Source organism: Hyperolius riggenbachi, chromosome 8 (genome assembly GCF_040937935.1).
Source record: "Hyperolius riggenbachi isolate aHypRig1 chromosome 8, aHypRig1.pri, whole genome shotgun sequence".
Taxonomy (NCBI): domain Eukaryota; kingdom Metazoa; phylum Chordata; class Amphibia; order Anura; family Hyperoliidae; genus Hyperolius; species Hyperolius riggenbachi.
This window is the reverse complement of record NC_090653.1, coordinates 84,450,260-84,477,428: the sequence shown is the minus strand read 5'-3', so window position 1 is coordinate 84,477,428 and position 27,169 is coordinate 84,450,260. Positions and strand designations below refer to the sequence as shown.

At 43.7% G+C, this 27,169-nt stretch overlaps 1 protein-coding gene across 1 annotated transcript in view; it reads left to right on the top strand.

Moving 5' to 3' along the window:
- LOC137528995 (cytochrome P450 2G1-like) overlaps positions 1-16,127 on the top strand; it is a 52,740-nt gene extending 36,613 nt beyond the window's left edge. The window contains exons 7-9 of the mRNA XM_068250848.1: positions 12,081-12,268; positions 13,077-13,218; positions 15,452-16,127. Coding sequence (XP_068106949.1) covers positions 12,081-12,268; positions 13,077-13,218; positions 15,452-15,633 — 512 coding nt within the window. The 3' untranslated portion in view covers positions 15,634-16,127. The remainder of the gene's footprint in view (positions 1-12,080; positions 12,269-13,076; positions 13,219-15,451) is intronic.
- Positions 16,128-27,169: the final 11,042 nt, after the last annotated feature.

Genomic DNA, 27,169 nt, shown 5'->3' with positions numbered 1-27,169 from the left:
AGTGTTGTGGTCCTGAAGCAATCTCTCCCCTTCTTCCTTGTATTTTGTAAAATCCTGGATTACAATACCCCCTCCCTTGTCCGCTTGACGGATAACTATATCTTTATTGTTTTTCAGGCAGTCCAGCGACTCTTGTTCTTTTTTGCTCAGATTATTGAGTTTTTTATTTTTGTTATTCTTTCCTGTTCTACAAAGCTTGTCAAATTGCTCCTTGACCACCTGATAGTAGGTGTTGATGTATGAACCTTTTGCATGAGTGGGATAGAATACTGAAGCTGGTTTGAAGCCAGTATGTTTAATAGATTCATCAATATAGTAGTGGTCTATCCCCAAATTTTCATCAAGGGCTTCATCACCCAATTCATGGAGGAATTGCCAAACCTCTGGACTTACGTCCTGATTTGGCTCAACTTCAGGGTTCAGAATTTCTGTCATCTCCATATTTTTTGACTTCTTTTCTTTAATAGCAAAAAATCTTTTTAGAGTTATGCTCCTCACAAATCTGTGTAGATCCTTGAATAGTTCAAACGAATTTGGTTGACTAGTGGGAGCAAAGTTGAGACCCTTTCGTAATAATGACAAGTCACTAGCTGTAAGGCTGTACTCGGAGAGATTGTAGATTTTTATTGTTGAAATGTCTATCAAATCTCCAGATCCTGTGTTCTTCCTTTTTTGGAGCTGGATTCTCCTACCCCCCCTGGTTCCTCGTCTTCTTCTCTTTGCAATCCCCTTTTTAGTGCCATTGGTGTACCCTGTGGTCCTAAAAAATGATGTTGATTGATATGGTCCTGGCCAGGATCTCTGATTGCATCTCCAGTGGTCTCCACCCATTTAGCCATGCTGTTCTCAGCACTGTCTGTAGGGCCCTTGATTGTAATATTAGTTGATGAAACCTCTGGGCCTGAAGACTGAATGATTTTAGCTGTATTTGTCCAGGCTTTTTCCATACATGCAGAGATGGACTTCTGATATCCTGACAGATCCTCATATTTAGTGTTCCCACCATGTTGCGGCCTTTTTGTTGGATAGTATCTGGAAGTGGAAGGCCTCCTTTCACCACCCGAGTTGGGAGGATGATGATTGTATATCTTAGGTCTGGCTCCAGAGCCATAATAGTCCTTTCTCACATTTACTTTATCAAAGGGGCGGGTTTGATTGTATCTGTTTTTCTGTGAATTTTTTTGGGGGGTGTGGGGTCTCCCTCCAGATACCCTAAAGCGTTGATTGTTTCCTCCAAATTTATATTCTCTTTTCCTCTGCCTCCTCTTAGCCCTGAACCAGTCACTCTCAAATTTTTTGAGTTTTTTCTCCAGAAGTTGATCTTCGAAAGATTTAACTGATGTAATTACTTTGGTATCCCAATATTCATAGTCACGATGTGATTTAAATGGTTCCAAATCCTTGCAAATGCGGGGAATTGTTTCTCTCACCTTGCGTAGATTTCTATCTCTCTGCATGATCACTTCTGGAGAAAAAACTCAAAAAATTTGAGAGGGACAAAACGGACTATCTCAGTGGGAATATCTATGATTGGTCCATAAATAGTGTGGACAACAACACAATTCCAGAAACTACAAAGCCTGCCCTTCCAAGTCAGACATATGAGCCTACAAATACAAAGGAGAGGGAGGAACGTAGTGACTGGTTCAGGGCTAAGAGGAGGCAGAGGAAAAGAGAATATAAATTTGGAGGAAACAATCAACGCTTTAGGGTATCTGGAGGGAGACCCTACACCCCCCCAAAAAATTCACAGAAAAACAGATACAATCAAACCCGCCCCTTTGATAAAGTAAATGTGAGAAAGGACTATTATGGCTCTGGAGCCAGACCTAAGATATACAATCATCATCCCCCCAACTCAGGTGGTGAAAGGAGGCCTTCCACTTCCAGATACTATCCAACAAAAAGGCCGCAACATGGTGGGAACACTAAATATGAGGATCTGTCAGGATATCAGAAGTCCATCTCTGCATGTATGGAAAAAGCCTGGACAAATACAGCTAAAATCATTCAGTCTTCAGGCCCAGAGGTTTCATCAACTAATATTACAATCAAGGGCCCTACAGACAGTGCTGAGAACAGCATGGATAAATGGGTGGAGACCACTGGAGATGCAATCAGAGATCCTGGCCAGGACCATATCAATCAACATCATTTTTTAGGACCACAAGGTACACCAATGGCACTAAAAAGGGGATTGCAAAGAGAAGAAGACGAGGAACCGGGGGGGTAGGAGAATCCAGCTCCAAAAAAGGAAGAACACAGGATCTGGAGATCTGATAGACATTTCAACAATAAAAATCTACAATCTCTCAGAGTACAGCCTTACAGCTAGTGACTTGTCATTATTACGAAAGGGTCTCAACTTTGCTCCCACTAGTCAACCAAATTCATTTGAACTATTCAAGGATCTACACAGATTTGTGAGGAGCATAACTCTAAAAAGATTTTTTGCTATTAAAGAAAAGAAGTCAAAAAATATGGAGATGACAGAAATTCTGAGCCCTGAAGTTGAGCCAAATCAGGACGTAAGCCCAGAGGTTTGGCAATTCCTCCACGAATTGGGTGATGAAGCCCTTGATGAAAATTTGGGGATAGACCACTACTATATTGATGAATCTATTAAACATACTGGCTTCAAACCAGCTTCAGTATTCTATCCCACTCATGCAAAAGGTTCATACATCAACACCTACTATCAGGTGGTCAAGGAGCAATTTGACACGCTTTGTAGAACAGGAAAGAATAACAAAAATAAAAAACTCAATAATCTGAGCAAAAAAGAACAAGAGTCGCTGGACTGCCTGAAAAACAATAAAGATATAGTTATCCGTCAAGCGGACAAGGGAGGGGGTATTGTAATCCAGGATTTTACAAAATACAAGGAAGAAGGGGAGAGATTGCTTCAGGACCACAACACTTATGTCAAATTAAGAAAAGATCCAACACAGGAGTTCTCTAAAGATCTAGTAAAGATCCTTGATAGCGGAATCACTAACGAGATCATAAATAAGGATGAGTATAATTTTCTTAAGCCTAAGAATCCACTGATCCCATATTTCTATCATATCCCAAAGATTCATAAGAACACAACAGAACCACCAGGGAGGCCCATTGTTGCAGGGATGGAAGGTATACTAAAACCTTTATCGGATTATGTTGATCATTTCCTGCAACCTGTAGTACAACATACAGAATCGTACACGAGAGATTCTCTACACGCTTTAGAAATAATCAAGCAGTATGTTTGGAAAAAAGATTATTACTGGGCCTCCCTTGATGTTTGCTCCCTGTACACTTGTATACCTCACACTAAAGGTCTGGAGGCTATCAGACATTTTTTGTCCAAAGATGAATCCCTTAATAGAGGTCAGGCCCAATTCATATTGGATCTTCTCAAATTTGCGTTGGAGCACAATTATTTCACCTACATGGGGGATTATTATCTACAGAAGTGCGGAACCTCCATGGGAGCGGGGTTTGCCCCCTGTTTTGCTAATATCTACATGGCATTCTGGGAAGAACACTTTATTTGGTCTGACCACCCATTTAGATCTAACCTGGTGCTGTACACTAGGTATATAGACGATGTCTTGTTGATCTGGGAAGGGACTAAAGATAGATTTCAGGACTTTGTCACTTATTGTAACAACAATGATTTTGGGCTGGAATTTACTTGTGTTATTCACTAAAGTGAACTAGTATTCCTGGACCTTGAACTCTTCATAGATAAAGATTCTAATATACAAACCAGGACACATTTCAAGCCCACAGCTGGCAATTCATATCTCCATGCAGATAGCTGTCATCATCCCGGATGGATAAGCAACATTCCGAGGAGTCAATTCTGCAGATTAAGGAGAAATTGCTCTAATGACACTGATTACCAAAATCAATCGAGTATACTAAGAAAGAAATTCAAAGAAAAAGGCTATAAGGATGATCGCATTGATGCTGCCATGTCAGAATACCAGGACATCAACATCACTGAAGATAAAAATGAAAAAGATGAAGTGCTGGAGCAGATTCACACAGATAGGAATGAGATCAGTAAACAAAAGGGTTATGGAAGTAAAGCGAAAACCACAAGCTCCAGAAATGGGCCCACTTTTATCACCAAGTATACTGGAAGCTCAAGAAAAATCCAAGGCATTATAAAAAGGAATTGGCCTATATTGTTACAAGATCCCATAATGAAAGATCTTTTGCCAGAGGTGCCTCAAGTTATCTACAGGAAAGCAAAATCGATCAAAAATGTGATCGCACCGAGCAAAATTGATGTACAAGAACCGATCACCTGGTTGAAAAGCAATGTGACGGGAAACTTTAGGTGTGGATCAAGCAGATGTGGATGTTGCCAATTTATGCTACATAGGCTTAAAATCATTCCAAATCATGAAGGCCCCCCCATACCTCTAAAACAATTCATAAACTGTGCGACAAAATTTGTCATCTATTTGTTACAATGCGGTTGTAATAAAAGATATGTGGGTAGGACTACCCGTGAACTTAGAACTCGGTTAGGAGAACATAAATGCAACATCTTGGCCAAATCCGATAAACATAGTGTCCCACGTCATTTCCATCAATGTCACCAAGGAGATCCGGAAAGTCTAACAATCACTGGCTTGGAACATATATCGGATTCCCTCCCGATGGGCCTGAGATACAAAAGACTATGTGAGAGGGAAGTCTACTGGATCTTTAGAATGGACACACTATCCCCAAGAGGGCTAAATGACGATCTAGAGGTTCAAAGTTTCATAACCTGAATCCACCTCCTGTGTGTAACCAGAAGGGAAGTAAACAGGGCCCTGTTGACACACTGGACGGTCCTAGAAAAATGAGATTAAGGCATAGAACTGGTGACCATCTGTAGGATATTGAGGTTGCAGTTTGGGAGGTGTATCTGTTTGAGGTTGTTAGGATGGAAGTGCACCGAGGCAGCTCTGAGTGCTGAGCCTTTGATTGTGTTGCCAGTAACAAAGGGTGCATTATGGATGACAGCAGGTATTAGTGTTGTATTTGGATACAGTTTGTGAGGTGTGCGCAGGTGTGTGAGTGTTTCCGGACCTATACATACACATGTGCACACTTTTCAACTACAAGATGGCCAATATTTTACTGTAGATTATGAATTAGGTATTATGATATTTGTCCAAAAGTGATATTGACCTTCGGCATGTTTGCAGTGACCATTTACCGGTATGAGCTGAACTCTAGTTGCAGTAGGGTCTGAATTGAACCCCTGTGCCAGTGGCATATACCAGGATAGAGAGAAACATATATTTGTTATCCATATATAAGTAGTTTGCACATTGATATAAAAATTGTCACCGTCAGGGCATATGAATGAATTGACGATTGATTGCCGTTATTCTTGGTGAAGTACGTCATGGGCACGGTAATTCCGTGCCCACAGGCATTTCGGATGTTGTATTAATTATTGGTAGCTCTCAGATCAGGTAGATTAAAAGGCACAACAGCACGGCAGAATAGACATTTGATATAAGAAAATTTGCCTGCAGTAAGGTCTGATTTTATTGATTTTATTGACCATAGACGAAGCGCAAAGTGAGCATTCAGTCAGCAAGCTCATAGGTGAAGCGGAATATAGGAGAAGAAGTTTCACATATGAAATTATGCCTGTAGCAAGATCTGATTTTTGTTCATAGTGGATGAAATGCACATTGGTAATTGGCTTACATAGAAATCATTTTATTAATCTATTCCTTTAGCAGAGCATACACATATATATATGGGAAATAATTTTTCCAATTACACCCACCATTGAAAATGATTTTTCGCAAAGTGGTGCTATGTTTTATAACCATAATTTATGCACACAGTTGGTGCACTTACAGAGAGGAACCTCTTTGTTTTTACATTTAGGTCTGCATCAATGTCTGATTAGTTATTACATCGGCGCTGTGCAGACCGGTGGTGTGAGCGGTTTGCTCAGTCAGTTAGTAGTAAGCGATTCTTTTTAAAATGGGCTTGTACCCCAACTGTAACTATTAAGGAACAGGGGGTTAGGTTTAATTAGCTTTGCGCCCATGTTTTTATAAAATATACAAGTTGAATTGAAGCTACATTGTAGTTATCCACTTGACGGTGGAAGTTTGTCTTTGTTTTTACAAAAAAGTCTTAATAAAGTTTTGTGAATTTTAAAACCGCCCCCTGGCAACAGTTGCCATGAGGGCAAATCTATGTATACTGGACTGTCTGAGGCGAACGTCACCTGAGGAAGGCGTGGACTAACGCCGAAACCGGTAGTGACGTCAGACAGTAGCTACAGCGCACAGCTCTCTCCCCCAGACGGACGTCCTCTTGTAATACCATCTACACCTCCCGCCCTGGCCAGGCAGGATTAGGCTGAGGTACTCCACTGGAGGATTGATAAGCAAAGCGCAGCATCATCATCATTATTGTAAGTGTAACTTTTAAAGTGTGTGATATTTTACATCTGAGTTAATGCACCACTGGAGCGCTCTCTGTCTCCCCCCACCCTCTTGTTTTAACCAGCAACTGGCTCCATCCAGTCTAGGAGAGCAGCACCTGGGGCATAATCTAAAGGGCCATTACCATCTTGTTGAGCGCAAGTTTACTTTGTACTTATTTTGATAGAGGAGGCTTATCTATGTTCTGTATTTGTGTGTTATAACCCAGGCATGTGAAACTCAAGTCTGAAGGTGAGCCATATAGGTAGTTTAGCTGTTATATTATGAGTTACATTACAGTAATTAGGTAGGTATGGGGCCCCCAAATAGCAGAACTAAGCAGATGTGTGCTCCAAGAGACAACAGTTGAGCAGTGGTGTGCATCCAGGTGCTGCACATCTTGTATCTTCACAGCATAGACAATTGCCTTCAGATGACCCCAAAGATAAAAGTCTAAGGGGGTCAGATCGGGAGACCTTGGGGTCCATTCAACTGGTCCACAATGACCAATCCACTTTAAGGGAAACTGTTCAGCTAGGAATGCTCGGACCTGACACCCATAATGTGGTGGTGCACCATCTTTCTGGAAAAACTCAGGGAACTTGCCAGCTTCAGTGCATAAAGAGAGAAACACATAATCATGTAGCAATTTCGCATATACAGTGGCCTTGAGGTTTTCATTAAGAATGGCCCCACTATTTTTGTACCCCATATACCACATGATACCATACGATTCCATCAATTTTTTTGTTCCAACAGTTTTGGAGGGATCTATCCAATGTGGGTTAGTGTCAGACCAATAGCGGTGGGTCTTGTTTGTTAACTTCACCATTAACATAAAAGTTTGCCTCGTCACTGAACAAAATATTCTGCGTAAACTGAGGGTCCTGTTCCAATTTTTGTTTTGCCCATTCTGCAAATTCAGTGCACCGTTCTGGGTCATCCTCGTCGAGTTGCTGCAGTAGCTGGAGTTTGTAAGGGTGCCATTTTTGAGTAGCTAACATACGCCAAAGGGATGTTCGATTAATGCCACTCTCCAGTGACATGCAGCGAGTGCTACGCTGTGGGCATTTGCTGAATGAAGCTAGGACAGCCACTGATGTTTCTTCATTAGTGACAGATTTCATGTGTCCACATTTTGGCAAATCCAAAACTGAACCAGTTTCACGAAACTTAGCAAGCAGTTTGCTAACTGTAGCATAGGATGGGTGGTCTCATAGGGTGTCTTGCATTGAAATCTGCTGCAATGACCCGGTTACTGCATTCACCAGACATCAACACAATTTCTATCCACTCCTCACATGTTAATCTTGGCGACATGTCAATGGCTGTAAACAAAGAGAAACTTGTAAATAACTCATGAAAGAATAAAGTTACGCTAAAACTAGGGATGGGATGACGAATCCGGCGAATTCACGAATCCCTCGAATATTGGGAAATATTCAAGATTCGTGGATTCGAATCCCGACGCCATTTTCCACTTTACGAATCCGCCGAATCCCGACGCTGCATCGCCGCGCATCCGCCGCTCGCACTCGTCCTCCTCCGCCCGCCTGCATACTTTGTATCAACTCACCTATCCAAAGCGGAGCGCAGAGCGGCAGACCTCTCGCTGACTTCCTGGTTCCCTCTAGTGATGGCTTTTACAATGACGTCATCAGTAAAAGCCGGTCCGGCCACTAGAGGGAACCGAGAAGCAACGACGAGGTCTGCCGCTCTGCGCTTCACTGGACAGGCGAGTAGATACTTATGCAGGGGTGAGCTGAGGAGGCACGGGGGACGGAGGAGGCAGTGGGGGTGAGCGTAGGAGGCCGTTGGGGGTGAGCGGAGGAGGCACGGGGGGGGGGGGGCTACCTACCTACCTACCGGCCACTATACTTACCTACCTACCTACAGGCCACTATACCTACCTACCTACAGGCCCCTATACCTATCTAAAGGCCCCCTATACGTACCTACCTAAAGGCCCCTATACCTACCTACCTAAAGGCCCCTATACCTACCTAAAGGCCACTATACCTACCTACAGGCCTCTATACCTACCTACCTAAAGGCCCCCTATACGTGCCTACCTACCTAAAGGCCCCTATACCTACCTACCTAAAGGCCCCTATACCTACCTACCTACATACCTACCTATACTTAAGGCCCTATACCCTGCTACCTATACTGAAGGTCCCTTTAACTACCTACCTACAGGACACTATACCTACCTACCTACCGGCCACTATACCTACCTACCTACCTACCTACCTACAGGCCACTATACCTACCTAAAGGCCCCCTATACGTACCTACTTGCCTAAAGGCCCCTATACCTACCTACCTACCTACCTAAAGGCCACTATACCTACCTACAGGCCTCTATACCTACCTACCTACTCACCTACCTACCTAAAGGCCCCCTATACGTGCTTACCTACCTAAAGGCCCCTATACCTACCTACCTAAAGGCCCCTATACCTACCTACCTACATACCTACCTATACTTAAGGCCCTATACCCTGCTACCTATACTGAAGGTCCCTTTAACTACCTACCTACCTAAAGGCCCCTATACCTACCTACCTACCTACATACCTACCTATACTTAAGGCCCTATACCCTGCTACCTATATGCTACCTATACTGAAGGTCCCTTTACCTACCCAAAGGCCCCTATACCTACCTACATACCTACCTATACTTGAGGCCTCTATATACCCTGTTACCTATACTGAAGGCCCATATACCCTGCTACCTATACTGAAGGCCCATATACCTTGCTACCTATACTGAAGGTCCCTTTACCTACCTAAAGGCCCCTATACCTACCTACATACCTACCTATACTTAAGGCCTCTATATACCCTGCTACCTATACTGAAGGCCCATATACCCTGCTACCTATACTGAAGGCCCATATACCCTGCTACCTATACTGAAGGCCCATATACCCTGCTACCTATACTGAAGGCCCATATACCCTGCTACCTATACTGAAGGCCCATATACCCTGCTACCTATACTGAAGGCCCATATACCTTTCTACCTATACTGCAGGCCCCTATACCTTGCTACCTATACTATAAGCTACCAATATTGAAGGCACCCATACTTAGCTAGCTATACTGAAGGCACCTTTACCTCGCTACCTATGCCTGGGTACCTATACTGCGGGCAACTATACCACGGATCGCACAATTCGTATGTGCAGGATTCGTTAGATTCGGGATTCGAAAGGTTCGAGATATTCGAGAACCTTTTTAGATTCGGATCCGGATTCGGATTAGAAGAAATTGTGGATTCGTCCCATCCCTAGTTAAAACCAAGCACACCATTGTTTTTCTTGTGAAATTCCCAATAAGTCTGATGTGTCACATGACCCTCATCCTATTGAAAAAACTAAAGTTCGATTCAAAATGGCAGACTTCAAAATGGCCACTGTGGTCACCACCCATCTTGAAAAGTTTCCCCCCTCACATATACTAATGTGCCGCAAACAGGAAGTTAATATGACCAACCATTCCCATTTTAGTAAGGTGTATCCATATAAATGGCTCACCCTGTATTACACCTTAGTGAATTCAAAATTAGATTTTACCCATGTGGTAAATTATCAAACGTTCGACAAAGTGTTTGATAAAGCTTAGTGAATTGAGGTCATTGTGTGTATTTTACAAAGGAACATGAAAGTCCATAGACTTTTATTTTATCATTCACACTACAACAGTGAGTTGCTGAGCAGTGCATTTCAACTTGCCAGGAGTTAAAACTCATGGAAATGCATGGAAACTCATAAACCCATTCACACCCATTAATAAGTTTTTATTCATGCTTGTCAACTCACTGACTACTGTAAATGAGCCTTACTAAAATACACCAGCATTAATAAAGGATGTGCAAAATTAGAAATAACTGACAATATGGAAGTTCCCCCTATCACTATAAAATGGGTTCTACCAGGAACACATACTGTATAGTAACCAGTATTTAGGTACAAGCAGAGCCAGTAATGACAAAAGGAAAGGACTAGTGTCATCTGTTAACCGTTCCTACACACAAAAACAGGCTAGCATCAAATGTACTTTTGGTACTCGTCCTTTAAAACAGGGGTCCCCAACTTTTTTAAGCCCGGGGCCCACTATCCCAACCAAACTTTTCTCTGGGGCCCCCCCGGGGGGGGGGGGGGGGGGGCGTGGTTAGTGGCGGTGGCAGCCCCCCTCTTTTCCCTGATTTTGAGTGTAGTATATAGGTAAGTAGGTATTGCCCCCAGTATAAGTAGCTAACACAGTTGCCCCTGTATAAGGACTATAGTTGCCTCAGTATAGTTAGTTAGGTAGTATAGTTACCCCAATATAGTTAGTATAGTTACCCCAGTATAGCAAGTACAGTTAGCCCAGTATAGCAAGTATAGTTACCCCAGTATAGCAAGTACAGTTAGCCCAGTGTAGCAAGTACAGTTAGCCCAGTATAGCAAGTACAGTTAGCCCAGTGTAGCAAGTACAGTTAGCTCAGTACAGTTAGCCTAGTGTAGCCAGTAATTACCCCAGTATAGCTTCCCCAGTGTAGCTAGCAGAGGTGCCCTCTCCCACCCGCGGCCACCGCTCCTGTTACCTTATGAGCAGGCATCCGCTTCCTTCCTTATATTCCTCCAGCCGCGGCTCTCCTCTTCGCAGCATGTCGTATTGTAGCAGCGCTTCCTGCGCGGCTGCTGTAAGGAAGGGAAGGAGGCGGGGTATCGGCTTCCTGTAGCGGCGATACGCATCACTGTTACCATGGGAACCGCTGTCCCGGCTCCTTTGGCTCCTTACAGCAGCCGCGCAGGAAGCGCTGCTGTAATACGACATGCTGCGAAGAGGAGAGCCGTGGCTGGAGGAATATAAGGAAGGAAGAGGCCGCCCGCTCATAAGGTAACAGGAGCGGCGGTCGCGGGGGGAGGGGGAGAAGCCGCGGCCCCCCAGAAATCTGCCCAAGGACCCCCAGGGGGCCGCGGCCCCCAGGTTGGGGACCCATGCTTTAAAACATATTAGGGTGTGTATCAAGTTTTGACATTAGATCAGCATTTATTCCTCTAAGCCAGGGGTCTCAAACTTGCGGCCCGCGGGCCATTTGCGGCCCTCGATACAATATTTTGTGGCCCTCACCGGCAAAAGCTTCCTTATAGTTCGCTTCAGTGCTCCCAAGTAATCCGCCGCATCCCCACTGCTAAACGAGGGCTGCAGAGCCCCCAAATCGCCCGGGGGGCAATCCGCCGGCATTTCCTGGAAGGGGCAGAGCTTTCAGCTTCAGCTCTGCCCCTCCTGACGTCAATCGTCGCACGGATCGCCGCCTCTCCCCGCCCCTCTCTGTGAAGGAAGTGTGAGAGGGGCGGGCAGAGGCGGCGATGCGCCGCAATTGTGAAATCCCTTTTGCGACCCAGCCTCATCCTGACTTTGCCTCCTGCGGCCCCCCAGGTAAATTGAGTTTGAGACCCCTGCTCTAAGCAAACACTCAGCGCTCCCTTTGTCTTCCATTTCTAATAAAGCCTAACTACAGGAAGGAAAGAAGTCGATTCACTGCTAAAGTGGAATAGGAACTATCATCAGAACCTTCGTACGTAAGACGTTAGGTAAAAAAAGGTCAAGACATATGAAGGCCTGCAACATATTTGTCTTACAGAGAAGCTGCATAACGAAATAGATAAAGTGATTGGAAGCAACCGGCTTCCAAGTGTTGAGGACCGAAGCAAGATGCCATACATGGATGCTGTGATTCATGAGATCCAAAGGTTTAGTGATGTGTTGCCACTGAATCTTCCACATACTCCAGTAAGAGATATTGAATTCCATGGATACACCATACCGAAGGTAACCAGTTCAAGCTTCCACTTCAGTGACACGTTGTTCTTAGTGTTTTAAGCTGATACTGTGACATAACAAGCCATTGGAATCATTAATTCAAAGTAAATGTGTAGAGGGAAGGCTCTGGGTCCTGGAGAGCCTTCCCGGGCCTCAGATCCAGGACAAGGTCCTCCAGCACCCAAGGCTGAGACACCAAAGTGCGCCCCTCCCTTCCTCCCACCCCAGCCATCACACACTGATTGCTATTAGACTAAGAGGCACCTCAGGGTTCCCCCCCCCCCCCCCTCCCCGCCAAAACCTTAATCTCTGCTTCAAACACAATAGAGGAATGATAGCTGAGTGAGTTGTGTGTGCCCTCCTACACTGCGCCCTGAGGCCGAAGCCTCTCTCGTTTCTGCCTCGGCCTGGCCCTGACATCGTCCCAAGATTCCTTTGTTCCAGCGCTGTCACCATGTTGCAGGTATACAACCAACTGGTCAAATATGCCTCGGGACTTGTGTCACCGAGTGCTTCCGAAGATGGATGACTCTGTACAGTACCAAGCCGTCTGTTTGCGGAAGCACTGGGGGACACAAGTCCACTGAAGTTAAATCAAGGGAAGGCTCTACACTCCATTTTATGTATGTTGAAATTGAACTTTATGCTGATCATGTATGTTAGTTGTGACAACTGGGAGTACCAAATCACCAAATCAGTAACCCAGCTGCTAGTTTAATGGATCACCTGCTTGAAGATTTAAATGTACACCAATGCTAATAATAATAGGATGCCCTAGCTGTTTTCATTACTCACTATCGGTTTATCTTTTAAACAGGGTACTGATGTATATCCAATGCTTTTCTGGTGCCTGAGAGATCCTGACTTTTTTAAAAACCCAGAAAAGTTCGACCCTGGTCATTTCCTGGATGACAATGGCTGCCTTAAGGCACCAGATGCTTTTGTTCCATTCTCCACAGGTATACATCTGTCATGCATATAGATCTCTTATGGGCTGACTATTTAGTAGCGGGAGAAAAATAAAAAAAAGAACAGCATGCCTGCCTTTACCAAAGCATTACAAACCTCTTGTTCACTATGTTACTTTAGTCACCATTGAGCATGGGGCCCTGACCCTAACCAGTACCAACCCGTCTGGCCTTTAGATACCTTGAGACTCCTGATGCCTTCTATAACCTGCAATAACAACATACGATACTTATATACAGTGAATATATATATTTAAGGGGGATGTAACATCCAAAAATAAAAAATGCCTACAAATAGTTAGTGCCACAAATATACAGTATATGTAAACCCCTTTCTTTCTAAAGTTGGTTCCTATACGTCCCCTAATTTTTATTTTTATTTTTACCTGGTGCATGTGCCTCTGCAGAACTGTGCAGTGCCAAAAGGATTGTGGGAAGTCTTTTATATCAATATACAAATAACAGAAACTTCCCATTTCACATAAGAAAAGGACACTATGGCCAGAAAATAACTTAAACACCGCCCCCCTTCCCCAATGTGTTTTAAAGGGTTTACATGGGGATGAACACACTTAGCTGGGATGACAAAAAAAAAGGGCAGAAGTGATGTCACTTTCGGCATCACAGAGAAACAGTAAAGATGGAAACAAGCAGAAATACTCCTTTATTTTTTCACTTCATATTTCTCTTAAATCTGACAGTAAACACTAAAAACAACATCTATCCTAGTTTATTATCATTTCTGTGGGGTAGATCTGATGATGCTGTATGGCATAATATGCCCAGTTTGTATGCAAAAATGTGAGAGGTTTACTCACTTTTGTGAGATACTGTAGGTATACTGCAGTTCAATATATGTGTAGTTTGGACGTTAAGGGCCCGTTTCCACTAGTGTCGCGCGCGGCTGGGAGACGCAAGGCGGCACTTCCTCGTCTGCAGGAACGCTGACGAATCCCATAAGCCATGCCATTCGCAGCCTCCCGCATGGAAACTGATGGCAATGTCAGCCAAATCGCTAAGGTAACAGACGGCGGCGCCATTGTTTCCTATGGCAGAGTTTCCGATTTGCCTGCGGGGAAACTGTGGATTCTGCCCGGTTTCCACACTAGTGGAAATGGGCCCTAACTGATTTCAAACTAAACAAAAGCCGAAGCAAGCTAATATCAAAAATGTATACTAACAATATTGGCTGACATATTTCCCGTATCATTGTTTCAGCACCAGTGCTATGACAGCCTAGCTTAATATCTACTGAAGAGACATTATTTAGTATTATTATTATTATTATTATTATTATTATTAATAATAATGTATGAAGTGCCAACATATACCGTGGTGCTGTACAAAATAAGAAAAAAAAACATGGGATACATAATACAGACAATGGTATACACTAATATATAAAATACAAATTGATACAAAATAGACAGGCAAATAGAGGCAGTGTGTTTTAAGGTTATCTAGTAAGGAGTACAACTTGGTCAGAGGTCAAAGGGGGAATGGCCTAAGTTAGAGTGTATGCATGTCAGAAAGAATGAGTTTTGTGGAACGTTTAAAGATTTCAGAAGCTGGAGAGTGATGGATGTGTTGTGGAATAGGATTTCAGAGGAGGAGTGAAGCACGTGATAACTCTTTTATACATGAATGCGAGCAGGTGATTTTAGAGAGGACAAAAGAAGGTTGTGTGCAGAACTGAGATTATGGTTGGGCTGGTATCTGGAAACTACAGAGGAGATGAACAAGGGTCTCTCCCTAACAAGGATCTTAACCCTAACCTACAAAGCTTGCCACAGTCTCTCTGACTGTGGCGAGCTTTGTAGGTTAGGGTTAAGATCCTAATTGGCAGCCAATGAAGGGCTTGACAGAGAGGGGCACCAGAGGAAAAATGAGAAGAAAGATGAAAGAAATGAGCAGCCGAGTTCAGTACAGATTGGAGCAGTGCCAGTGTGTTAGTTGGTAGTCCACAAAGCAGTATATTACAATAGTCCAAATTAGATATTATAAAAGTATGTGCTAACATTTTAGTTGTGTTCTGAGGGAGAAATTGTTGGATACGAGATATAATTTTGAGTTGGAGATGACAGGAGCTGGTTAGGGCATGTATGTGAGGAATAAAATAAAGAGAGGAGTCATATGCAGTTTTTAGCACATCTACCATATGTTTAGTCTTGAAATAAGGATTTTGTTTTCCTTCTAACCAAGGTTTCCTTTTTAAATTGACTAGGAAAACGGGTCTGTGCTGGCGAGGGTCTGGCTAGGATGGAGCTCTTCCTGTTTCTCACTACCATCTTACAGAACTTCAAGCTGACCTCAAAGACGACGTTTACTAATGCTGACGTCAAGCCAAAGTTAACTGGGTTCTCCAATATCCCAATTGCTTATGAGCTTTCCTTTGTCCCTCGTTAAATGTCCAAACATGATGAGGTCTCACGCAGACAGTCTACCACTCTGGAAAGAAATCACACTATTATAAAGGGTACAAAGTGTAATTTGTTAGATAAAGAAGCATATTATGTGTCTCTTCTCTTTTACATTTCACTTTCCATCATGAAACCATAGGCAATGTCTGGCTTCCAGCAGTTCTGCACAGATGTAAACAAACCCTGAGGTTGAGGCTAAAGGGTAAATGCATGTATGGCGTACCTATCCTTTATGTAATTATATACTCTCCTGAGTGCCTGATAAATATTTTCTTGATAAAAGCTACGCTTTCTAGCAGGGGCATAAGTACAAATCATGGGGCCCCCTGCAACACTTTGATGGGGCCCCCATTAATGTCCATACCCTTTGCCAGCCCTTGGTGACCCTCACGGCCTAAGGGCCCATATTGCAAGGGTCATAAAACAAGTGATCTTCACACCCAAAACAAGGGTAGCCTTAAAGGATAGCCGAGGTGACATGTGACATGATGAGATAGACATGTGTATGTACAGTGCCATGCACACAAATAACTATGCTGTGTTCCTTTTTTTCTTTCTCTGCCTGAAAGAGTTAAACATCAGGTATGTAAGTGGGTGACTCAGTCCTGACTCAGACAGGAAGTAACTACAGTGTGACCCTCACTGATAAGAAATTCCAACTATAAAACACTTTCCTCGCAGAAAATGGCTTCTGAGAGCAAGAAAGAGATAAAAAGGGGGATTTCTTATCAGTGAGGGTCACACTGTAGTCACTTCCTGTCTGAGTCAGGACTGAGTCAGCCACTTACATACCTGATGTCTAATTCTTTCAGGCAGAGAAAGGAAAAAAAAGGAACACAGCCTAGTTATTTGTGTGATAGGCACTGTACATACACATGTCTATCTCATCATGTCACAAGTCACTTCGGGTATCCTTTAAAAACACCTAATCTGAAAGATGGCCCCCTTGATTGGAGGAAATCCATCACAGTTGCAGGGGTTGCTCCTGGTTTTAGTCTACAGTAGTAGGCTTTCCAGCTGAACAAAAAGGGCATTTTTTAGAACGGTAGAAGGCAATGGTGTGACTTAAACGTTGTAGCACTAATTTGTCTGTTTCTGTTCTGCACCATTTAGAAAAAAGGAACGCCATACATTTAAGCCCTGGCATGATCCACGGTAAGAGGCACTCACAAACATGGATACTTCAGTTAAGGCACTTTTTGTATTGACCTGAAGAAGCAGGCCAGCACCCGTGAAACACATTGTATTTTTAGTGCATGAATGAATAACAAAACGTATACCTACCCTAGTGGTTTTTCCTTTAAGGAGGTAAGATCATTTTTACTCCTAAAATATATATACACCTGATATTAAAATATAGGGCGCCCCCAATAGTGTATTTTACAACAGCATTTAAGAATGAAACAGAAATGTAAACAGAAGATGTCCAGAATTCCTTTATTATTCAGGATAATGGAAAGACTGCTCATTTTGCCAGTGCACCATCTAGTGGTGAGAGGGTCATGAACCATTTTTATCAAAGAGGAAGGCAGCAGCTGTATATCCCACAAAAGGGATGTCCTAGATCAGTCTAGAGAAGGTGTATTTTACCTTAACCCTTTTCTTCATGCAGGAAAATGGAGGAGTCCAAAGAAGACAGGTATGCTGTTAGTGCAATTGACCTTTAAAGTATGGCATAAAGGCATATGGCATTCCAGCCTTTTCCAATGCACACAGCAGTTAAAGTACTGTCAGGCTACCTGCCACATCCTTTTCCTAAGTTACATGATTAATCCATGGATGCTGTGGACACCTCGACTTAGTCCTTCCTTCCTGTAGTTTAGCAAATGAGCGCTATCTACTCCATGTAGGAACAAAACCTAAGATGTCACCTCTCTACCTGTTGTTATAAACACTGTTAAACATCTGTGTTGGTTCATGAAGATCTAAATAATCTTTTTATTTTTTCCCCAACATCTTAACTGTTACAAGGTCCAAACTTCCAGACATCCTACAGGCACCATTCATTTATGGCTGCTAAATGTAGGCTTGCTGCTTTTACATTGCAAAGCAGGATGGGAAGTAAGAGAATAAAGAGCATTAAAGAAAATCTGAAGTGAAAATAAACTTATGATATAATGAATTGTACGAGTAGTACAACTAAGAAATAAAATATTGGCAGTCCTGCCAATCATCTGCCTCTAATACTCTTAGCTATAGACCCTGAAACAAGCATGCAGATAAGATGTTTCTGACTGAAGACTGACTGGATTAGCTGCATGATGGTTTCAAGTGTGTGATTCTCTACTCCAACCAAAGAGATTCTCTAACCAAAGAGATCAACAGGACTGCCAGGCAACCAGTATTGTTTAAAAGTAAATAAATATGGCAGCCACCATGTACTTCTCACTTCAGGTATATTCACATTAGACACACACTGCATTTGAAAGGTTGCTATGGTTTAATGTATTTAATGTACTGTATTTCATTTACTGATGTGTCCTTTGCTGAATACATCTGCTTAATTTGAAACTTGTAGTGGAAATGAATAGAATTCCTGTAGTGGAAATGATATGGCAACCTCTAGATTGTAAGCCTTTGGGCAGGGTCCTCCTCCTTTTGTGTCCAACCTGATCATGCACCTCCATTACTGTACACCCATGCTATGCATCTGAGTGAACCTACCTTGCCTAATCTCCATGCTCCATCCAGTGACTAAGCATTACCTTGTACTCATACTGTGCTGTGTGATCTGGTCTTTCTTCTATTCCGGTATTGTCATTTTGCTGTATGTCACCCCTAAATATTGTCTGTAACGTAAATCAATGTCCAGCGCCTCGAAATATGTTGGCGCTTTATAAATACAATAAATAATAATAATCTCCTTCATGTAACATAAAATTGCAGTTTAGCACGTTGGACAGAGTTTTCCCTTCACCACATTAGACTTGTAAAATTGTATTACACGACTTGCATCATGTTCATATGTGGCACAATGTTTGCTTAAAGCTATGTACAAGATTAATAGAACCTCTTGCAAAATGGTGAAATCCGAGTGTTTAAAACTTTAAGTTTTGTAATTATGACTGCAAAACTCATTAACCACTTCAGCCTTCAGTCGTTTTTCACCTTATGCATCCGAGCAATTTTCACCTCCCATTCATTCGGCAATAACTTTATCACTACTTATTACAATAAATTGATCTATATCTTCTTTTTTTTCTGCCACCCATTAGGCTTTCTTTATGTGGTACATTTTGCTAAGATTTATTTTTTTCTAAATGCATTTTAACAGGAATATTAAGAAAAAAATGGAAAAAATGCATTATTTCTCAGTTTTCAGCCATTATGCCTTTAAAAAAGTGGTGTGCTGACTGCCGAGTCCAGCTATGTCTGTTTCCCTTGTGGGTTACACTTTGAGTATACTGGGAGTTGCTGTTTTTTGATGTGTGGGTCTCTTTATTGTTATTGTATTCTTTACATCTAATACAACGATTTATCTGTAAGGGTGGTTATCTATTATGGCACACTCAGCCTTACTTTACCACAGCACTAGCATTTTTTGCTTTTGGTCATCGTTTGATGATTTACGGTGCTGACTTTGTCAGCATGTTCTGCATTATATGCGTTTTACGCGTCACTTTGCGTATTTTTGCGTTCGGCATAGCGGCTATTTTGTATGGTTCCGCATTTAACTTTATGCATACGTTTTTACGCTTCGTTAGGACGCTTTTACGCATGGATGCTGTTGAGGATCTTACTCGTACGTTTTACGCATTGTTAGGACGTTTTATCGCATAGAAGCGTATGACGTCATTCGTTCCGGTTTTCGGCAGTACGCTTCTCGCTTTGCCCTCTGGGAGATTGGGAGGAGCGTTATGACAGTGCTGTGGTTTCCCATCAGGTCCTCCTGACTTGGTAAGTGCTGATTGGCCATTAGGGATATGACCCTTTTTAAATCATGCTGTGATAACGGCTGCTGATTTACATATCTGTTCCCCATTAGGTCCTCTCATTATGCTTTGCCCTGTGATTGGATATTCATGCTTTTTTGTATTGTGATGTTATCTGATTGGTCCATGTGACCCTATTGAAACTGTATATAAATGCCTTTGTGTTTGTTATCTCTTTTGAGTGAGCCTATACAGCTTGAGGAAGGAGCTTGTCTCCGAAACAGCATCTGTCGCTGTCCCTGGGCGTTATCTTTATGCAATAAAGAGCTTAAATACATCTACATGGTGCTGCTGATCTCTTCTACCTATGCCTTTAAAATAATACATGCTACCATAATTAGAACCCACACATTTTATTTGCCCATTTGGTCCGGTTATTACACCATTTAAATGATGTCCCTATCACAATGTATGGTGCCAATATTTTATTTGGAAATAAAGGTACATTTTTTCAGTTTTGCGTCCATCACTATTTACAAGCTTATAATACTGTACCTGTTTTAAATGCAAGGTGTGTAATCTGCCCATTATTCGAGCTCTGCATACTTGCGCAGTTAGTCAATTCAGGTCTATGGTCTAGCACATACAAAACAAATGGGATACAGATGGGGACATCAAACTCAGGGAAGGACTTAGGAGTACTCATCGACAACAAGTTAAATAATCGTATTCAATGCCAAGCCACTGCAGCTAAAGCTAATAAAATTTTGGGGTGCATTAAAAGGGAAATAAAAACTCAAGATGCTAGCATAATATTGCCCATTTAACTCTCTAGTAAGGCCACATCTGGAATATGGAATTCAGTTCTGGGCAACACATTACAGAAAAGATATTGCAGTTTTAGAGCAGGTGCAGAGACGTGCAACAAAATTCAGATGGGGATGGAAGGTCTCACTTACCAAGAAAGGTTAGGCAATATAAAAGCTTGGCGGATGAGCTTTTTGTCCCTAGGCCTTTTACAAAGGACTAGAGGACATGATCTACGCATGGAGGAAAAACGTTTTAGCCATTAATTTAGGACAGGGTTCTTTACAGTAAGAGTGATTAAGATGTGGAATGCTTTGGCAAATTCTATATCTGCCTTTAAAGGGGGGCTTAGATGCTTTCCTTGCATTGAAATACATCCATGGCTATAATTACTAGGTAATGCCCAGTGGTGTTGATCCAGGGATTTTATCTGATTGTCATCTGGAGTCGGGAAGGAATTTTTCCCTTTTGGGGCTAATTGGACCATGCCTTGTAAGGGTTTTTCGCCTTCCTTTGGATCAACAGGGATATGTGAGGGAGCAGGCTGGTGTTGTACTTTGTTTTCTGCTTGAACTTGATGGATGTATGTCTTTTTTCAACCCAAATAACTATGTAACTATGAATATGGGCAGCACGGTGGCGTAGTGGTTAGCTCTCTCGCCTTGCAGCGCTGGGTCCCTGGTTCGAATCTCAGCCAGGGCACTATCTGCAAAGAGTTTGTATGTTCTCTCCGTGTCTGCGTGGGTTTCCTCGGGGCACTCCGGTTTCCTCCCACATTCCAAAAACATACAGATAAGTTAATTGGCTCCCTCTAAAAATTGGCCCTAGACTACAGTACTTACACTACATAATATAGACATATGGCAATGGTAGGGATTAGATTGTGAGCTCCTTTGAGGGACAGTTAGTGACAAGATATGTATATACTGTACAGCGCTGCGTAATATGTCGGCGCTATATAAATACTAAATAATAATAATAATAATAATATCTGCACTTGCCTAAGGCATCCTAAAGGTGGCTTCGTTAGACTAGCGACTTCGGCTGAAGTCATGGGCAACTGCTACTGCACAGGCGCATGATAGAGTTGGGTGTGTGGATGGGCCGCGCAGGTGTAGTTGCTTATGACTTCAGCCAAAATTGCCAGCTTAACAGAGCCAACAGCAGGACTACAGAGGGGACCCAGAGGACGCCTAGAAACCTAGAAACAGGCTATGGGGACTAGAGGCAGCCCCAGGTATAAGTGAGGATTTTAATTTGTATGCACTGCTCAGTGTCCCTTTAAGATTTGACACTTTGATACAATGTAAAGTAGTTCGTGTACAATTTGTGTAACAGTCTAAATTTGCTGTCCTGTCAAAATAACTGAACACAAAGCCACTAATGTCTAAACCGCTTGCATCAAAAGTGAATACACTCCTAGATGAAGAATGTTAAAATTCTGCCCAGTTGGACATTTTCCCTCCCCGAGGTCATGTTATGCATTATTGTTACAAATTCTCAGGTGTGAATGGAAAACAGGTGTGTTAAATTTGGTGTTATCGCTCTCAAACTCTCTCATACTGATCACTGGAAGTTCAACATGGCACCTTACGGCAGAGAACTCTCTGAGGATCTTAAAAAAGAATTGTTGCCCTACAGAAAGATGGCCTAGGCTACAAGAAGATTACCGACTTCCTGAAATTGAGCTGCAGCACTGTGACCAAGACCGTACAGCGTTTTAAAAGGACAGGGTCCACTCAGAACAGGCCTCACCATGGTCGGCCGAAGAAGTTGGATGCATGTGCTTGGTGTCATAATCAGAAGTTGCCTTTTGCAAATAGACATATTAGCACTGGCAGCATTGCTGCAGACATTGAAGTGATGGGGGATCAGCATGTTCATCTTTAGACCATATATGGCATGCCACAACATGATAACCCCAAACACATCTCCAATACAACCAGTGCCTTGGTAAAGAAACTGAGACTGCTGGACTGGCCAAGCATGTCTTAAGACCTAAAACCTATTGAGCATCTGTGGAGGATACTCAAATAAAAGGTGGAGGAGCACAAGGTCTCTAACATCCACTAGCTTAGTCATAGAAGAGTGGAAGATGATTCCAGTGGAAACCTGTGAAGCTCTATTGAACTTCATGTCCAAGAGAGTTAAAGGGAACATTAAAGTGAACCTAAAGCCACGGAAAAAAATGAGATGAACTCACCTGGAGCTTCCCTCAGCCCCCTGCAGCCGATCGGTGCCCTCGCAGCTCCGCTCCGATGCTTCTGCACCCGCCGGCGAACACTTCCGGTTTGGCCGTCACCGGCCGACAGGCATGGGAACGCGAGTGATTGTTCGCGTTCCCAGCCTGTATATCGCCCCCTATGCTGCTATTGCGGCCTCCTGGCTCTAATACTTTTAGCCATAGACCCTGAATAAGCCAAATGGATCAGCAGGACTGTCAGGCAACTGGTATTATTTAAAAGAAAATGAATATGGCAGCCTCCATATTCTTTTTTACTTTAGTTGTCCTTTTAGGTAGCGCTGGAAAATAATGACGGATGATCCAAATATTGACACTTTTGGCACAATTCTGACATTCTTCACTTAGGGGTGTGCGCACTTTTGTTGCCATTGGTCAAGACATTAACTAGTTAATGCAAAAATGGACATCTTAAAACATCCTGTTTTTGCACTTTTAGTGCAAAACGGACATTTAAAAAAATGTTTTGCAATACAAGACAATTGAAGAAGAACTTAGGGTGTGGTGGGGGATGGGGGCACCCAAATTATGCACCAATGGACAGGCATTAATTAGTTAATAGCTGTGTGTTGAGTTCTTTTGAAGTTTATGCTGTATCAAAGTGTCACTACTTCAGTGCTATCTAATAAAAAATATAATAGTTACAAAACAGGAAGTGACTACAGTGTGGCCCTCTCTGATAAGAAATTCCAACTATAAAATACTTTCATAGTTTTTAATAGTTCATAGGTTTTAGCTCTGGCATATGTTAATGAATGTGTCATTGAGCAAAAACAAAAAAACTGTTAAAACTTAAAAAGTAGATTTAAACATAGAATAAAAATGTGGAATATCTCAAAAAGTCATTTTGAGGGGAAGGAAGATAGATACAATCGTTTATTAGTTCGTTTGTTTATTTTCACCTCAGGTGTTCTTTAATGTAAGGGTTTCTGACCCATATGCAATTGCCTTTTTCTCCCGAGTCTTCACCTAGTTGATACGTTTATAATTTGTCAATAAAATGCCTTATGCTATGAGAAAGCAAGAAAATACATGCTGAAAAGTTATTTTAAAGAGAAGAAAAATTATTATTATTGGATTAAAGTCAGGAGAAAAAGTGAATTGCTTATGGACCTCTGACTCTCTTAGGGTTAGGTTATGTTTAGGCTACAGTTAATGTTTACAATATATATTTATAAATGATTTAGTCAATGTTTGCCCACTATAAAATCTTTCCTCTACTGAATTTAGCCGAGACAAAAAGAGGGAAGAGTTTTATACATACCTGGGGCTTCCTCCATCCCCCTTCGCACAGATCACTCCCACGCCGCCGTCCAAAGCCTCCTGGATCCTCCGGTAGAAGCCCTGTTATCTTTGGCCAGTTGGTGCAAGCGCAGTCTGCCCACGTGCGAACCCCCCCCCCCCCCTGTCGCGCTCCCATGGCTGAAAGCATTCTGCACCTGCGCAGTAGCATTGCGCAGGCACAGAGGTGTTCACTGTCCATTTAGCAATGAGCAGAGAGCGGACAAAAAAAGGATCAGATATGATGGTCCGATGTGGTCCAGCTTGTTCCCGGGTCAGATGCGATCCCCATAGGCTATATGGGGGAACGCATCTCCCTGCCTAGGATTATCGCAGACAGCACAGAAGTGCGGTCTGCTTATTTTCTGTTGGTATCAGTCTTGTATGTGTTTCTAATCTGTACATTTCCAGTCCAGTCCTGTCAGTTTTGTAACATTTTTGCATCAGTGTTCTATGGGTGTGTTAACACATAAAAGGTGTACATTTCCGGTAAGGTTAAACTAATAGGAAACTAGACTGGACTGGAAATGTACAGATTTATGTGTGAACTGAGCTTAATTAACATTGTATCAAAATGTCTTATCTTCAGCGATGTCCCATGAAAGGATATATTAAAATATTTTCAAAAACGTGAGCGGCGTACTCAGTTTTGTGAGATACTGTATGTAACAGTCTTCTAAAACTCTCAAAATAGTCGTATTTAACCACTTGCCGACCGCACACTCATAACGTGCGTCGGCAAAGTGGCAGCTGCAGGACCAGCGACGCAGTACTGCGTCGCCAGCTGCAGCTTAATTAATCAAGAAGCAGCCGCTCGCGCGAGCGGCTGCTTCTTGTCAAATCACGGCGGGGGGCTCCGTGAATAGCCTGCGGGCCGCCGATGGCGGCTCGCAGGCTAGATGTAAACACAAGCGGAAATAATCCGCTTTGTTTACATTTGTACGGCGCTGCTGCGCAGCAGCGCCGTAAGGCAGATCGGCGATCCCCGGCCAATCAGTGGCCGGGGATCGCCGCCATGTGACAGGGGACGTCCTGTCACAGGCTGCACAGGACGGATAGCGTCCTGTGCAGCCCAGATCTCCCGGGGGCAGCAGGTAGGAGAGGGAGGGGGGGAATTTCGCCACGGAGGGGGGCTTTGAGGTGCCCCCCCCCCGCCACCCACAGCAGGCAGGAGAGATCAGACCCCCCCAGCACATCATCCCCATAGGGGGGAAAAAAGGGGGGCAATCTGATCTCTCTGCCTGCACGCTGATCTGTGCTGGGGGCTGCAGAGCCCACCCAGCACAGATCAGCTAAAACAGCGCTGGTCCTTAAGGGGGGGTAAAGGGTGGGTCCTCAAGTGGTTAAGCAAATAAGCAAAAAAATCATGTTTGTTTTTGTGTACCACTTTTTAGCTTCAAAGAATGAACCAAAGCATTGCAACATAAACCACTGTAAACAACAGTATACAGGATTATAAGAGATAAAGCAATGGTCAAATTTAAATATTTTAACCCTCTTGGCAATTCTTTCCGGATTTTAGGGTCTAAACACGGTGCAATTTTTTTGCAGGCTTTTAGATCTTAAAACCTGGAAAAAATCACACCGCTGAGAGATCTGCAGCCCAGCACTCACTCACGTCCCTGGAATCCAGCGCTGCAGTTTTCCCTCCGTCCTCCTGGTGGAGCTGTAATGACAGACGGCGATCTCACCAGGGGTAAGCAGAGCCTCGGAGGGGGGGTGTGGCTTGCACATGGCGGAGTGAGGACGCAAGTTTTTGGAGCTCCCGCCGTTACACTCTTCTACAGCATTCAAAAGATATATTTCCGCACAATTCCCCTCACATGGGATCATCCAAGAAGAGGAAGACTAAGCAGACTCCATCCCGGCACAATCCGTCAAGAATTACCCGATTCTTAAGGCCGTTGGAGAGACGGCTCGCAGAAGCCGAGAGACCTAACATGGCCGCCACGAGCCCACAGGCCTCAGACACCCCACCGCTAACACAACGCCAACTTAACACCAAGGTGCAGCAAGGAAACTCTCCTGGAGACCCTCAAAGCAGAGCCTCGGAGGAGAGGAATAAGAATGGCGGCCGAAGTCGGGATCCCCCGGGAGGTGAGTTAAAACGACCTCTGCGTGCATTGCCCTGCACAGACCACCCAGCAGCTACCATGAGTTCAGCTCGGGGTCGGGGATACTGCTCCTGGCATGTTTTTTCCACCCTGAGCTGAACTCGTGATTACCACTGAGGAGGTTAACTACTTACGGACTGCGCTAATTGAAATCTAAGCCCTATTTTAATGACTGCCAGGGCGTAGATTTCAATTCACTGCCACTGCTCGCATCCGCTGTGTTCGTCGCTCCTGCCAATCTCGCTGCTGAATCTCCGCCATCTCCCGTCACAGCTCACTCGCTCTGCCTGTCTCTATGATGGCAGAGTTCCTGTGAGCGGGTCAAGAGCCGATTTCATTGGCTCCTGACCTTGTCTTTCAATGTAAGCAACTCCCATTGGCTTACATTGAAAGACAAGGTCAGGAGCCAATGAAAGCGGCTCCTGGCTGGCTCACAGGAACTCTGCCATCATAGAGACGGCAGAGTGGGTGGCCCAGGCTCCCGACGTGTGGCGGTGAGGGCGGTTGTGGCGGGTATGTGCGGTGATTCGCCTGGATTCCGCCGTTTCTGTACCAGCGGTCTCTGGTACTTAAAGGGGCAGAGACCGCTGGTACTTAAACTCTGTAACTACAAAAAGTTCCCCTGGGGGGTACTCAACTCAGTAGGGGGAAGCTTCCCCCGTCCTCCTGTGTCCCACGGCAGTCTCGCTGTGCCCCTCCGAACAGCGGGCATGTAAATATTTACCTACCCGGCTCCAGCGCAGTATCCACTCTCCGCTCTGAGATAGGAAGAAATACCCGATCTCTGTCGGCCCGCTCTACTATGCAGGCGCAAGTCTCCTGCTCCTGCGTAGTACAGCAGACCCAACATAGAGCGGGTATTTCCGCCTATCTCCGTACGGTTTGCCATAACAGCGCCCCATCTGGAGCCAGGAAAGGTAAATAAATCATCGCTTGTCAGCCTTGTCGAGGGAGGATTCCGGGGCACTTCGGGGGAGCCAGCGCTGGACTGCCTGCAGCTACAGCGGAGGGGGAAGCCTCATTGGGACCCAGAGGCTTCCCCCTTCCGAGGTGAGTACCCCCCCAGGGGACCTTTTTTTGTTACCGAGTCTCTTTAAGTGGTTAAGGAACCGATACAAAATAAAACAAACACTAGACTTTGATTCAGATTTCAGCAAGCGATAGGCACATTTAATAAGGATTAGGATTAAGGTGTAATTGCTGGTG